We start from the raw sequence: 14,863 nt of genomic DNA, 5'->3' as shown, positions 1-14,863 counted from the left end.
TAGTGTTTGTAGTTTGGCCACACCATTTGTTCTGGGTTAATCTCCTCTCTTTTTCCCAGTCAGCAGAGCCCTGTACACTTCTCGTTTCCCTCACAGCCGCCATCCAACAGAGCCTGGAGAATATTCTGGGCCGGAAATGTGACTGGCCCCGCCCTGCTAGGGAAGAGTTCGTCTGGGTGACACAGGGCACAGCACCCACCTGAGCTCATCTGAGGCGTGGGAGGAAGTGCAGAGGCTCAGAGGGAGCCTCTTCCACCCCTCCACTGCCCCGGCTTCCTGGAGGCATGTGCTGCCTCCTGAAGTTCATGTGGTGGGCAGTCCCCTGGGCTCCCAACAACGGGGCTGCATGTCTTGGGATAGGAAATGGGATTTAGTTGGCCTTTCACAGAGAGTTCTCTCTAGATAAGATAAATCCTTCATGCCCAGCTATTTAGAGACAGAAGATGGGTTAGGACCCTTTTTAGTCCTGTGGGCTGACTACAGGGAGCCTTGGAAAAGGATGTCTTCCCTCACCTCACAGCGCCTGGTACCAACCCTTCTCACGCCTCCTGGAAAAAGACCAATGTCCCAGGCCTGTAGCTTTCTTATCCATCTGGCCAGGCCATGGTGGAAAAGCACAAATTGGGACTCAGGGACCAGGGGCCCCAAAGAGATCAGTCTCCCAGAGCAATCATGGTAAGCGACAGGGAAAGCCAGGCAAGCTCCAGATTTCCTCCTAGTTTGAATTTCCTAGAGGGACCCTACGTCCCCTCCTGCTTTCTCCGTCCATAGCATGAGCAGCGTTACTGAGCAGACCCTGGGCCAGGCCGGGCGGGTAGCATCCTAGCTCCACTGCTGATCAGTCGTGAGACACTGTGTCAGCTGCCCAAATTCACTCTACCAGGGTGGGGGTGGTCACAGAACCTGCCTCCGAAGCGAGTTGAGTCAAGTGAGCCAATACACATAACACACTTCTGAGTGTGCCTGGCACAGCACAAGTGCTGTGCAGGTGTGGCCGTCCCTAGGTGCCTGGACATAGGTGTGGCCGTCCCTAGCTGCATGGACACAGGTGTGGCTGTCCCTAGGTGCATGGACACAGGTGTGGCCATTCCTAGGTGCATGGACACAGGTGTGGCCATTCCTAGGTGCGTGGATGCAGAGCGTGGCTGTCCCTAGGTGCCTGGATGCAGAGTGTGGCTGTCCCTAGGTGCGTGGGCAGAGGTGTGGCCGTCCCTAGGTGTGTGGACACAGAGTGTGGCTGTCCCTAAGTGTCTGACCGCAAGTGATGTGAGCTTTGCACCCTCTTTTTGGGACTGTGGCTCCTCCTGTGGTCTAACCCTGGGGGGGGGTTCCTGGTAGGCCAAGACTGGATCCCTGGGTGACTACATAAAGCCTGGTGGTCTCAGCCTGGCAGAGGCCACCAGTCAGGATGCAGGGTGGTATGAGGCAGATGGACGGAGCCCAGGGGACCCCGCTGCTGCCACTGCCGAGAGCAGTGAATGCTGAACCAGGACTCAGCAGGCAGTGACTGTCCAAGGCCCTGGGCAGGTCACTTAAGCTATCTGGGCCAGGCTCTTGTCTTGACCAGGGCGCCCCCGGTGACCGAAACGAGGAAAGGTTTGGATAAGAATGCGTCAGTCGTTTCGATTACTTCTCTGCATGGGGAAAAAGGGACCCATAAGACAAAAACATCCAAAACACAGAAAACATTAGATCTCTGATTTTAATAGTTGAGAGGAAGGTTATAAAATAAAACAGACAACACAGAGCTTCATGACGGCCTCGGATTGGCAGTCAACCCAGGGATACAGAAATGTAAACAAAAACAGAGCTTCCAGATAACATTATTGTGTGCTATGTAACTTTCAGAATACGGCAGCTCCCCAGACACTCTAAAGTCAAGTGAAACAAGTTTTTAGAATCAATCTATACACATTTCAGAGGGCAGTCCAGGAAGGCGCTTTCCTCTTAGGTCAGCCCAGGGCTGGGCTTGAGCCTGAGCCCAGGGAGGTGTAGACACTACCCATTTTGGGCAGGGGAGGCCAAAGTGGTTCTGCTTCGGGTGGGGTTTGGCTTTAAGGGGCTGCCCCGCTGGCTGTGTTCTGGGGACCACTTTTGCCTTTGCCTCTGGCAGGCTGGCTCTGACCCCTGCCTGTCTTTCCGTTTGGCCCACAAGACACACACCCCTTTATACCCAGCATCCCTTTCCCAGCTGCAGCAAGGGAGCCAGCCAGCCAGCCAGGATGGCTCTCCCCACAGCCACTCCAAACGCCAGCCTGGCCAGGTGAAAAAGCCAGAAAAAAGGCAACAGATACAATTTGGTAGCCATCAAATCCTCTCCTCCCGCTGGAAGTTTCCGAGGTGCTGGTCGTCATTCTGGCCCATTTTTTGCCACTGTGCTAGGGCTTTTGACTCAACCAAGAAAAGGGCCGGCCTTCCAGCCTGGCCCTGCAAGAGTGTCCTAGTGCTTCAGGTAGTGGATGGACATCGTCATTCGTCCCACCTGCTGCCCCTTAAAGCCCCAGAAGGCCACACCCTCAGCATCAGGCCAGCTCTCCAGGTCACTGGGGCTTGCCTTGACAGGATGTGCAGGGCAGAGCCTGGAGGGAAGAGCAGAAGATGCCACGTGCTGTTTGCAGGAGCAGCCATCCAGGGCACCGCTGGAGGAAGATCTTCCAGTGACTGTCTCAGCACGTACAAAGAATGGGGGTGGGCTGGGGCAGCCCCTGCCCAGAGCCAAGGCACAGAGGAGGTTTGAAATGTCCAGGATAAATAGAAGCGCATGGGAATGGAGAAAAGCCAGCTCCGTCCCGCTCTTAAAAACATCGCCATTGGCACCAAAAATATATTAACATCTGTACATTTGTCATCTTTAAAAAAAAAATAAGGAAATAAAACCTTCTTGGCACCTTGCAGTTTATTTCTTAGAAATGAGGTGATATGTGGAAAGGCTTCCTGTGCGTACACATGCACGCGCACACAGAGCAGTGCATACACACAAGCACACGCACACACACGGCTGGGCACACGTGTGCCTCTCCTTGCCGAAAGGACAGAGCCCTCCAGAACCCTGAGCATTAGAGGAAGCCCTGCCAGGTGGGGGGTTCGCTGCCAGCCCCCACCGCGGTTGTTTGCAGAGGTGCCCTTTGCCAGTGCTTTTGACTCTGCTGTCCACTGGGGACCTGCAGCCCCTGCCCTGTGCTGAGAGGCGGGGGCAGTGGGATCCTAGCTCGAATTTCCTCTGGGTAGGAAGTCCTGCTGCCAGGCACACAGTGCCTATCTCTGTGGGCGGCTGCTTCTAATTGAAGGCAGCCTTGGCCTCATCCCTTCTCCAGACATAGGCACATCTTCTCAGGCTCAGAGCAGCCTCAGACCATAAGTCAAAAATGCAAAAATGAGCAGAGGTCATTGCTGGGCCTGAGTGAGCACGTGTGCCCAGAAGGGAGACCAAGACACGGGGGCTCCAGTCCTGATCACTAGTGTTCGGGTGAGAGGTCGCAGGAGGGTGGGCTGGCCAGGCAGCTGGGAGGCAACCCTGGACCCTCTCAGGGCCTCTAGGAGCACCCCCAGGGCTCGAGCCACTCACAGGTGGGGGCTGCCCTGCAGCAGGGAAGTGACAGTGTTCTGTAGTGCCACGGCCACCTTCTTGGAGGTCTTGCGCAGCAGTGGGCTGTCAGGGTGGTGCTCCTTCAGGTGCAGGACGTGGCCCTCCTGGCTCTCAGATGTGCAGCCACACTCCTCACACACGTACAGCTTGGCCCGCCGCTCCTTGTACGCGTACTTCTGCTGCACACCATGGATCTTCTTGAGGTGAGACTCCAGAGAGCAGCGCTGCGTGAAGGCCTTGTCACACAGGCTGCACTTGTAGGGCCGCACGCCTGCGGGGAGGACAGGGGCCAGCATCAGAGACCTGGCAGGGACTTAGGAGGCTGTCAGCTGCTTCTGGACACAGAAAGGACAGGACCCCTGCCTCTCGGGCCAAGGGATGGACGGAGGCCTGTCCAACACCAATTTCCAGAGTGACTCTCAAATCAAAACTCCTAACTGATGAGCTCAGGAGGACTTGGGCCCTGAGCTCCGGGATGCCCTCCCAGGCTGCCCGTCACCGAGGGAGAGCAGGGGGTGCTGGGCTTTTCCCGCACGGCCGCAGCCAGGTGGATCTGGCATGCTTCTCCCAGCCATGGGCTTCTGCTTACCAGTGTGAGTTCGGACGTGTCTCTTGAGGTCGAAAGTGTCATTGAAGCCCTTCCCGCAGTATGTGCAGAGGTGCCTCTTGACGTCGTTGTGACACTTCATGTGGCGGTTCAGCATGCGCTGGTAGGTGAAGGCCTTCTGGCAGATGTGGCAGGTGAACAGGTCTCCACTGGGACTGTCCCCAAGGGTCACCTGTGGGTGAGGACAGCATTGCTGACAGACCTCCAGAAGTTGGGGCCACAGGCTGGCAGATTGGGAAGACGTGGATGCCAGCCCCCAGTGCCCCTGAGGAGGGTGGTGCCCACCTCCCAGAGGCCACAGCTCTGTGCCATCTGCCCGGAGATCGGGACTCCTCTGCAGAAACCTTGGCCCAGGTCCCAGGTCAGTCTCTGCCTACATCTCATTTGTGCCATGTCTTACGAGCTGGACGCAGGTCTACACGCACGCCCCTGGCCCTCAGAGACAGCGTGAGTGGCATTACCTTCATCTTGGTGCGCAGGAAGCCATGGTCTCTGCTCTGGGGGTCTGTCAAGGGTCCCATGTCTTCAGAGGGCAGCTGGGCCACCACACAGGGCCCAGGGGCCACACTGTAGCTAGAGTCTCGAAGGCTCATGTTCAAAGCCAGGGGGCAGGAAGGGGGTTCGGCCACAGAGGGCTCCGGCTCCCGGTAGGGTTGTGGTGGGCAGAAGCCCAGGCTGACTGGGGAGAGAACAGACAGGTGAGGGGCTTGGTAGAGAAGAGAGGATCCAGCGGGGTTTCTGGAAGCTTCCCTATCCATGAGACGGCTGGAACCTGGAGACTCCGTCCCTCCCATCGCAGACGTGTGGCAGAGCGGGGCTGCCCCGACCACCACTGCTGTACCGCCCTCCTGCCCTATTAAGGTAATTGCAGGTGATGCCAGCCAAGCGCCACTGCCCGCTGAGTAATTTGTGTCTTAGCGGAACTGGGAGGACCGAATTGCCCTGCCAATTATCCCTCTGGAGTTGTCTGCCTGCCCCACCTGGGCCAGTCCCTCTGAATTCCAGGCCTCATCCACTCTCCTACAGGGACAAAGGGCACTGGGAGCCGGAGCCCTCTGTGGCCGAACCCCCTTCCTGCACTCTGGCTTTGAACATGAGCCAGTGGAGACCTTCTGCCCAGGGACAGCTCTTGGAGCTGCATCAGAATGGTCCCCGGTGGTCTGGGCCGCTCCAGGCCTCTCCTCCGACAGATTTGGCTGCTGGTCTTGGGGGTGTGGGTGGTCCTAGCCCTGCCTCCCACCCCCACCCCAGCAGGCGGGTCCCTGCTGTTGTAGCCCAGGGCTCCAGGCTCTCCACTCCCAGCTGGTCCCAGCTCTGCGGGGAAACAGGCCAGGTGGGTGGAACAGGGAGGAGGTCAGGGAGCTGCAGGTGGATGCAGCCTAACAGTCTCGGCGGCCTGCCCAGGCTTATGCAACCCTCCCCCTCGGCAGGACCGCTCGCTGGGGCATGTCGGGCTGGGCTCCCTCAGCAGCGGCAGCACCGATACCTGGCAGCCCTTGGATGCAGCCACGCCCCACAGCAGGCACCTCACACCGAGCGGGCCAGGGAGGCTTGGCTTCAGACCCTAAGCCCAGTGCTGACTACAGACAACCAGAAAGAGAGCACTCTTGAGGGACACAGAGAGACAATTCTCAAAGCCAACAGAGCTGGGGCAAATTTTTCAACTTAATATTTTTCTTCCAAAGAGCCTGAGCTCAGTACTTGAAACCCGTAAGCTAAGGACATCCTCCAAGCTTCAGAAGGAAAAATCACCAGGGGCCTATGACCTAAAGGATGAGTGAGCTTCTGAGGGAGGCTGATGTGGGATTGCAGAAGCAGGAGCATGGCCCTGTGCACCCTGCCGCCCCGCAGTCAGCGAGGCAGAGAACGGGCAAGGGCCCAGGCAGGAGGGCTGCTGCCCTCACCTCTTCTCCCAGAGGACAGGGACGTGGGGGAAGCAGAGGAATGTGGTTGTGGAGCAAGGGTGCGTTTGACAGTGCTGAAGTTTCGGGAGAGGCCCCAGCCCTCGCCCCCTCAAAACACAACAAAGGTCTGAGAGAGAAGAATGCGCCCGCCGCCGCCCAGAACCCGTCCTGCAGGCACTGGCGTCCGTCTGTCCGGGGGCCTTTAATGGGCCACCTCATTCCTAGGGTTGATTCACCAGCGCCTGGCCCAGGCCTGGCCTCTGGGCTGGCATTGCACCTCTCTCTGAGCCTGAGTGTCGGGGTCTGGCTGTCTACCCCGGCTTGTTCCCCTGCCACAGGAGCTGTCTGGCTGGGGGTGGGCAGGGGCGATGGTGAGCTTCTCATGCAGGCTCACCAGCTATTGGAGACCTTGGCTGAGAATTCAAAGCTGGATGACATTTTCCATTTCTCAATCCAGGTGGAGACAAACAGGAACCCCTACCCTCCTCTGCCTGTCAGTACTGGATGGTGTGAGCGAGGTCCCCCAGCCGCACCACAGCAGGAGACAGCAGATGAGGGACGGGCTGAGCCCACAACGGTGGCTGCTCTGGGCTGTCCTGCTCCACCAGAGGGAAGGCTCATGGTCAGGGTCCTGAGATCCATGCATTTGGGAGGTAGACCTGTGTCCTTTGCCCGCCTCTGATGTTCCACACAAACCTGGCCGAGCTGGTGCTGGGAGACCGGGGCCAGAGAGAGTGGGCCTGCCTGCTTTGGCTCTCTGGTCCACCTCCACCCTGAGTGAGGGGCAGAGGAGGCTGGACGGGCAGCCACCCGCCGCCAGGGTGGGGATGTTTGCCTCATCCCACCCACCCTGCCAAACCTGTCTCCCTGCCACCCCCATGAGCATGTCCCTCCTGCGGCCACACGCACAGGGAGTGCGCACTGGCGTGCCACCTGGCACTGAGTGTCGCTGAGTGGCAGTAGGCAGGAAGCAGAACTGGTTGGGCCCTGCTTGTGGTGCTCTCTGTCCCTAATTAGATGTTTCCGGCAAGGCGGTGGCGCTGTGACCACTCATCACCCACCCACAGCTGTGGAGTATGGCAAGGCCAAACTAGCCTGGCCCTCTTCCTACTGCCTGGGGGCTTAAGGGTCCCCTCCTGCTAGCCCAACTTGCCTCTACCTGGACAATGTTTAGGGCCAGACCCAGAGCAGAGGCACGGACACCGAGGAACCGTGTCCAGGGCAGTTGCCCATCGAGGCCTGTCTCCTGCCTTAGCCTCTGTAAGTCCTCCATCTCTTGGATGGAAAGCTGTTGGCCCAGATGTTGGGCATGAGGCCTGTCCCTGGCTCTCTGGAGAGAGCAAATGAAGCAGATGCAAGGATGACCCCCTCCTGGGCCCCGCTGACCACATGGGTGCTGCCCCGGAACATGGGGGTCAGCCCAGTTCTGAAGGTGAGACGGGGGCCCAGCATGTCAGCACAGTGCAGCTGGTTTTCAGCAGCCTTACACCCTTATCAGGAAGGGCTGGTGCCCCCGTGCCCATCTCCTCTGTTCCCTGTAGGTCAGCTAGCAAATCATCCAAAAGGACCCAGCACCAGCCAGAGGCAGGCTAGCCCAGAAACGCATGGGCCAGTCTCTGCTCTTTCTGTTCCCACTGTGAACTTCCAGAAGTTCCTTCAGACAGTATATTTTCCCTCTTTCCCAACCACTTTTCACTGGGTATCCACAAAGAAGTTAAAACTGTGCCCTGGACCTCCTGCCAGGGTGCCCGCCCAGAACAGTGGGGGCAGTGCTTCCTGTGGCAGCCCCAACCAGCCGGGCACAGGCCCAGTGTCCCTGTGGGACTCCATCCAGGACTTGCTGAAATGGCCGATGATACAAAGGAGCCCCGACTTCACCCATGGCCAGCTTCCCTCGCCATCCTCCCTGCGGCCAAAGGACTTGCCCTCACCTGTTCTTTCCAGGACAAATCCTCTGCCAGGTTTCTGCCTCAGGACACCCAAGCTCAGCACAGACAACCTAGCAGCCTGGGTGACAGGATCCCGGCGGACAGGTAGGAGTCTCAGCTAGCTGGCTGCCCAGGCCCATCCTGCTCCTCTGTCTCTATCCACTGTGTGGCTGTCCACTCTCCCAGCCCCACTCCCTGGCAAGCACAGCAAACATCTCCTTCGCTGCCAAACACAGCCAAGGAACTACTACAGGGTAACCATCCCATTGGAGGCTAGAGCTCTCCCCATCCTCACCCCCGACGCATCCTCGGGCCCCAAAGCTCACTCTCAGCCTTCCTGACCAGCTGGAAAGAGACCTGCCCAAGTGCCCACACTACCTAGCGGTAGAGCCAGGCTGGGCCGCATTCCTTGAAGGAAGCTCCAGTGTCCCACCGCCCAGCCTGCTGGCCTCCCTGAGCTCGAGTGTCCACCAGGCTAGTGGCAGAGCAGACCGTGGCCAGCCCAGTGACAGAGGGGAGGCTGGGAAGCCTGGAAGAGGCCCTGGGATGCTCCTTGACTCCAGCTTCCACTCAGCAGGGGGTGGGGCTCTGCTGGGGGGTTGGGAGAACCAGCTTCAACCCTGTTCCTGGAGCCCTTCCCTGGTCAGTCCAGGAGGTAGAATTTACCCCCTGGGTACAGGTGCCTGGGTTTATCCTCAAGGAACCAGGCATTACTCCCTGTCACTCCAAGTCAATATTGACGTAACAAAGGAAGGCGAGGGGAGGGCAGTTGTGGGGGGGGGGGGGGGCGGTGGCTCAAGGTGGCTTCCCAGCCAGTAATCCTTTCAAGTCTCCAGGGCGCATGCATGGAGCTGTCTTCACCTCTTCCCAGGGGAAAGATTCTGCCCTGGGAGTGAGAAGCTCTAGAACTCTACCTGGGGGAGAGAGGCTGATGTGATTGTCAAACTCGGGCCCTGGAATCAGTGCTGTCGGGCTGGGGCCCAGCACCTCTGGCCAGTAAAACCTTCCCCTTCCAGGTGGTCTCTGGGAGGCTTTGAGGGTCTCAGAGGAACCTGGCAGCAAGGTCAGAACTCAAACACTCCCACGTTCCTGGGCCCTCCACTGGAAATAGGGTCAACGCTTAGCTGGTCACAACGTTCCAGGAATCTGTGAGGCGAACGGAAACGTGCCCAGCTGGCTCTGGGGTCATGGTTGGCTGGTGATGGAATGGCCCAGCCAGGGGACAGGCCAGCACAAAACACACCCCCACTCTCCAGCCATCTGAGGCACCCGAGCGTGGACTGCGGACATTCCCTTTCTCGTTGCCAAAAACTGTGGGAAAACTCTTCAGTGGGCCACATGGCTTTCAGAGGTAAAATTAAGTTCTCTATCTTCTACCCTTTACTTGACCCACAGGATTCTCTCCTTGCCAGAGAGATGAGGACAAATTCTCCCTTCATCCTTGAGATTGGACTCCCGTCACACATCTGGAGGAGCCTACAGAGAAGCCGGCAGGTCTCCCTCACCTGGACGGTGGCAGCCGGTGGCCCGGACCACCCAGAGGCCCTCCCCTGCACCTGATGGGACAGCCCCTGGGGCATAAGTCTCCCCTGCCACTTCCACTGTGGCCACTAGAACTGTGGTGGAGAAAATCGCTAGGACACAAAGAAGTCAATGATTTCAACAAACGGAATTTCTTTGTTCTTTGTAAAAGTCAACACATGATCTGTTACTGATTGGGATGTGAAATAAAACTAAAAATAACAGCACACTGAGCCTGGCTCAGAGCTCAGCTCACCTTTACCACGGTCCAAGTTCAGTTTATCAGATTGCAAGGAGCAGCTAAGCAGCAAGTCAAACATAGGTGAGGGCGGAGGGCCGAGCGGGGAGGGGGCTCCGGCCCTGTGCGTGCCCCCACAAACCCCCAGGTAGAGAACCAGCCAGTTCACCAGGGATGGTGGCCAAGCAAGAAGCTATAAACAGAATCCTGAGCCCACACCCTAATCTGCCACAGGTGAGAAGGCCACTCACGTCCCTTTTTGCCTCAGTTTCCCCAATGGGGTTATCAGGGTCTTCTGGCACATTCCCTTGTTTTAAGGAACTGTGAAAGAGGGGTCCCCTTGAGATCAGGTTAAGCTGTGAAACATCCTGCCAGCACCACAGGCCACAAAGACCTCACCACACTGTCTTCAACAGCTGATTCAGGAGGGAAACTGAGCAAGAGCCCTCACAGGGCCCCTGACTGCTGCCCTCATTTCCCCACTTTCCTACAAGGCCTGGGGCGGTGCCAGGGAGTCTGCAGATCAAGGGTCAAAGTCAGTTGGTTAATTACTCCCCCCTCCCCCCTCGGAGGGGCTGGGCTGGGCGTTCAGAGCGTCCCCGCCCCGCCCCCACGGCCTGGGGAGGGGGGCGTTCGGAAGGAAGCAGGCTTTCTCCAGACCAAAGACTTTGTTGGGGGTTGGGGAGGACAGAAGGGATAGGAGTGTTCTTGGGGCGTTCAGGGGAAGATGCCGCTGGAGGAAGAAGCAACTCGGGTTACTCATTCACAGTCGACGCTGTCTAGGCGTTTGCCAAAAATAACTGGGTACACCAGCTTCCCCGGGCCTGGCCCCCCGCTGTGGGGTGGGCTCCCTTCAGCTGCTTTCTATGCAATTGTGTCCTCCGCCAAGGTGAAGGAAGTGCGTTTCTAGCAGACGTGAGACCCGATCCCACCTCTGCTTTAAGGGCAAGAGGGGCGCAGCGGGCGCCTGCCCTACCGTCTCGGCGCACTGCGCGGGACCAGGAGCCGGAGCCCCACGAAAATTTGGGGGCCCACACCCCCCACCGGCTCGACCCTCACTCCGACCCGGCCACCAGTGTTGTCGGGGAGGAGGAAGGACCTGTGCGAGCGGCTGGAGCTCAGAGTCTTTTAACACAAATCTCGGCCGAAACTCCAGCTCGCTCCCCGCCCCCCAAAGTGGCATCGCTCCAGTGCCCTCCTCCCGCCTCATGCAAATCCCGGTTTTCTGGATTTACGACGTCGGAGCCGAGGGTCTCTCAGCGGTGACACACCCCGCTGCCTCCTCTGTGCCGCGGTTCAGGGGGTGGGGGTAAGCGGTTCCGCGCCCCCTAGGCCCTGGGAGCGGCTCCGCTTCCACCATGCAGCCCCCGCCCCCACCGGCGCTCTTCCGCCGGCCCCGCCCCCGCCCCCTGTGCCCCGGGTCGGGAGCCGCGGGCCCACCCAGCCTGGGCCGCGGCCGCATCAGCCCCGGAGCCCACACCGCGCCTGCCGTCCGGCTCCGCGGACCTACCCGCGCCCGCCCGCAGCCTCGACGCCGTGGCGGGCGTCCCAGGCCGGAGGGCGGCTGCCTCACCTGGCACGTAGATCTCGCCGCGCTCCTCGTCTGGGAGCTCGCTCCAGTTCCTCTTGCACGTGGAGACGCACGGCTTCTTCACCAGGAACGCGCGGGGCATTTTCGAACCCTCGTCGCTGGACACGGGCCGCTTCCGTAACTGAAGCCGGGAACCGTCCCACCTTTGCGGGGCCGGGCTGAACGCCGGGAACGGGGCACAGCAGGGAAGGAGTCGCTAAGGCGCCCCTACGTTCCGGGGAAGGTCCGAGCCCGGACGGCGCGCGCCGGTTCCAACTCCGCAGAGTGTCGCCGTCTTCCCTGCAAACGAGGTCCCTTGAGGCCAGGTGCACCGGGAAGCGGCAGGTAAGCGTCTCCCGGCTCGACTGGCGTCCCCGCGGCCGCTCGGGAAGTCTTAAAGTGCGAGCCGGACGGACGGGTTGACGCTTTATTGGCTCGCGGCGGTGTGTGTTGGTGGCTGGGGCGGGGGGGTGGGGGCGGTGATCTGATCTAATTAGCTTGGAGTGGCCTGGGGAGCGACGGCGCATGCGTTGGGAAATAACGGTGACAACCCACCTATTTGTTACCTGTCGAACCGGTTTCCATTCCGCTGCGGGTGAGGTGGCCTCGCGGCCCGGGCGGGGCGGCCGGGCAGGGCGGGGGGCGGGCGTCGGGCACTCTGCCCCTGGCTGCCCAGCGGGCCCGGCTCCAGCGGGACCTCCCAGCCAGGCGTACCGGCGTTTGCAAACAGGGGTTTCGGAGGGAGCGGAGCAGGGAGGGAGGGGGCAACGTTATTTGCACCGGCGCTGGCACGCTCCGCGGGTGATGACACGAAACTCGTCCAACTGGGGCCGGCCTAACCCGGCGCGCCCGAGGCTCCTGGGGAGGCGCGAAGCCGCCGGGCGGGAACGGGCGGCCCGGTCCGCACTTGTTGAACCGGGCCTGGGCCCAGGCGGCGTGGGACCCCAAAGGCCTGGCTGAGCAACTCGTGGCTCAGCCGGTGGGTGTTTGCTGGGCGCCGGCTTCGTGCGAAAAGGCACGCAGGGCCGCAGGAGCGTCCCCGGCCGGTGTGCGGGGAGGCGCGGACCGCGCGACCGAGTACCCGGCAGAGAACCCGCGTTCTGCCCTGAAGCCTTCACGGAGGAAGTGGCTTCAACTGCGCGGAGTGCGCCGAGAGCCCGACAGACCCCCACGTCTTGGCCACTGGGACTTATGCACCCTCAAAAACTCTCCTTGTCCCAAATGGGTGGATTTCAGGTGCAGCCAGGCTGGTGGAGTGCGGAGGGCTGGGGACCTCAGACCGGGAAAGGCCCAGCCGCCTTTGACCTGCTACGGCCACCGCGGAGAGCTTCCTACCCACGGCCTGCCCTGGGCTGAGGTTCAGCCTGGGACCCGCGCTCCCAGCCACTCTTCATACTCTCCTCAGGCCCCAGGCCCATGTGGAGGGATGCCCCTGCTCCTCAGAGGCCTCCATGAAGCCCACGCTCCCATCCCATCGTGACACTTTGGGGTTGGCTGGGCTTCCCTCACTCGCTGACCTACTTAAGGGCAGGGATGGGGCGTTCGCGTTTGCCTCTTCCCCTGCCTTTCCAAGGGCTGTGACCTCCACTCTGATCCCAGCCAGACCTTTGAGTTCAACTGACATTAAGTGAACACCTGGTATGTGCCTATCTTTTGAGGTGAATCCAGGAGAAACAACCTTAAACCACTCTCTGTCCAGGAGAGAGGTGCAATTAGTTCATTCGTTCAACAAGTATTGATTGAGCAGTTTTGTTGTGCCACCCCCTGATGGGCTGGTACACAGTGGGTGCTCGGTGGATACTATGGTGAAGTTTTCACAGATGTCCCTAGACACAAGGTGCAGTCTTCCCCATCAGGGGAGCAGCTCCAGTGTCCAGAAGGACAGGACACTGGGTAAATAAAGTGAAGCCGGCCAAGGGAACCCCTCCCTGCACAAGGTGTGGTTACAGGGTGTGGAATGGGGCCCGAGGTGGGAGGCAGTGTTGTCTACTGGTATATCCCCAGCTGTGCCTGGCACAAAGTGGGTTATCAATAAATGTTTGTTGAATGAATGAATATCCTCTTTTCTTGATTCCCATGACCCATTCACCTTTCACAGTCCAACTTTTGGTAGACACACAGATACAGGAAGACAATACTACAAATTCAGTGACAAAAGACAACTGACCCTGGTGGTCAGGGGGAGAACAGAGTGGGTGGGAACTGGAGAGAATGTGCCTATCTGAAAGGCAGCCACAATCCTGTCATTCAGGTGCACAAACCTCACATGGCCACAGCTTTCCATTTTCCAAGAGAAACCAGAAGTCCAAATTTGTAAGTGAAACTGACTTAATTTTTAAATGTTAGCTCAATTTTTTTATTTTTAAAATAATTTTAAGAGTTGGGGTCTCACTAGGTCACCTGGGCTGGAGCACAGTGGTGCAATCTTGAATTACTGGGCTCAAGTGATCCTCCTGCCTCAGCCTCCTGAGTAGCTGGGACTACAGGTGTTTACTACCACACCCAGCTAATCAAAAAAATTTAAAACATGGAATGGGTCCAACAAAACATCTTTGTGGGTTAGGTTTGACCCACAGGCCGCAGTGTGTGGTGTGGCTGTCTTCTTGGGCAGCTCAGGAGACAGACGATGTATGTGACGGCGGAGAAACATGTAGTTGAACTGTGAGTGCCATGAAGGCTGGTGCCCTCTGCTCTGTTCACATCTAGCAGCATATCTCTGTTCATCTAGCAGCACAGTGCCAGCTACATGGCATTCATTCATCCCTAAATTCATCCCTTAATTTCTGAGAACCTGCTGTGCCAGGCACTGAGATTCTACAAAGCAAGGCAAACAAATAAGGAAACAAGTAAGCATAAGCATAAGACGCAAACAAAACATTTGGCAAGAGAATGTGATGGTGGCAGGTAGGGGTGCTGAGGCCTGAATGAGAGGGAGGAGCCAGCTGTGCAGAGCAGAGAAGACAATGACCAGCAGAAGGAACAGCTGATGCCAAGGCCGCAAAGCAGGAGTGAGTCTAGTGTGTGTGCCACGAACCCAAATGCAACTTGGCTGTGCGGTGAGGGGAAGAAAGGGCAGGGGAGCTGAGGTTGGAGAGGCAGGTGGGCCACACGAGGTGCTGTTAAAACCCAGGCCAGGCCTCTCCTCGGCTCATACCCTCCAGTGGCTTCACTGCAGCTGGAATAAGAGGCTGAGGCCTGGTGTGCTGGGGCCGCCCCTGACCTCCCAATTCCCTTCCAGCTGGGTCCCTGTATGCCAGCCACACTGCTGTCTCCTGCATCCCCTGAACAAGCCTTGGCCTGTTCCCAGATCTGGCCCCCCTCCTGATGCTCCTTCTGCCTGGAACACATTTCCCTACTGAATTACTCCTTTCTTCATTCAGGTTTCAACCAAATGTCCCCTCTTCTGAGGGGCCTCTCCATCCACCCCAGCTAAATCCTTGTCCCCCGCCACCTCTGTCCCACTATCCTATTTTCTTTGCCACAACTTTCACTCTGTGGCATTTTGTTTT

At 58.7% G+C, this 14,863-nt stretch overlaps 2 protein-coding genes across 4 annotated transcripts; one reads left to right on the top strand and one right to left on the bottom strand.

Annotated features, from left to right (window-relative positions):
• Positions 1–1,688: 1,688 nt before the first annotated feature.
• On the bottom strand, positions 1,689–11,807 carry OVOL1 (ovo like transcriptional repressor 1). Of its 3 annotated transcripts, none has more exons than XM_003909556.3 (4): positions 11,358–11,807; positions 4,655–4,872; positions 4,176–4,365; positions 1,689–3,857 (listed from the first exon to the last, which is right to left on the bottom strand). In XM_003909556.3, exons 1-4 carry the CDS (start codon positions 11,455–11,457, stop codon positions 3,562–3,564), a joined length of 804 nt encoding a protein of 267 aa, XP_003909605.1. In that variant the 5' UTR covers positions 11,458–11,807; the 3' UTR covers positions 1,689–3,561. The 3 variants fall into 3 exon arrangements, with proteins under 3 accessions (XP_003909605.1, XP_017803743.1, XP_017803742.1); XM_017948254.3 differs by lacking the exon at positions 11,358–11,807 and adding an exon at positions 8,029–8,102; XM_017948253.3 differs by lacking the exon at positions 11,358–11,807 and having other exon boundaries at positions 4,655–5,203.
• LOC103877415 lies at positions 6,599–9,807 on the top strand. The gene is made up of 2 exons (XM_031653695.1): positions 6,599–8,130; positions 9,421–9,807. The coding sequence occupies exons 1-2, from the start codon at positions 7,398–7,400 to the stop codon at positions 9,468–9,470; spliced, it is 783 nt and encodes a 260-aa protein (XP_031509555.1). The 5' UTR covers positions 6,599–7,397; the 3' UTR covers positions 9,471–9,807.
• Positions 11,808–14,863: the final 3,056 nt, after the last annotated feature.

This window comes from Papio anubis, chromosome 12, assembly GCF_008728515.1.
Source record: "Papio anubis isolate 15944 chromosome 12, Panubis1.0, whole genome shotgun sequence".
Lineage (NCBI taxonomy): Eukaryota > Metazoa > Chordata > Mammalia > Primates > Cercopithecidae > Papio > Papio anubis.
The sequence above is the reverse complement of the archived record's forward strand: the minus strand, read 5'-3'. Positions and strand labels throughout refer to the sequence as shown.

Coding starts and splice junctions, on each gene's coding strand:
- OVOL1 (XM_017948253.3), bottom strand. CDS start 4,987: ATGGGAGGGACGGAGTCTCCAGGTTCCAGCCGTCTCATGGATAGGGAA. Junction 4,366..4,654: donor TCCTGCGCACCAAGATGAAG/GTAATGCCACTC, acceptor CCTCACCCACAG/GTGACCCTTGGGGACAGTCC. Junction 3,858..4,175: donor ACACGTCCGAACTCACACTG/GTAAGCAGAAGC, acceptor TCCTCCCCGCAG/GCGTGCGGCCCTACAAGTGC.
- LOC103877415 (XM_031653695.1), top strand. CDS start 7,398: ATGTTGGGCATGAGGCCTGTCCCTGGCTCTCTGGAGAGAGCAAATGAA. Junction 8,131..9,420: donor GACAGGATCCCGGCGGACAG/GTAGGAGTCTCA, acceptor CTTGACCCACAG/GATTCTCTCCTTGCCAGAGA.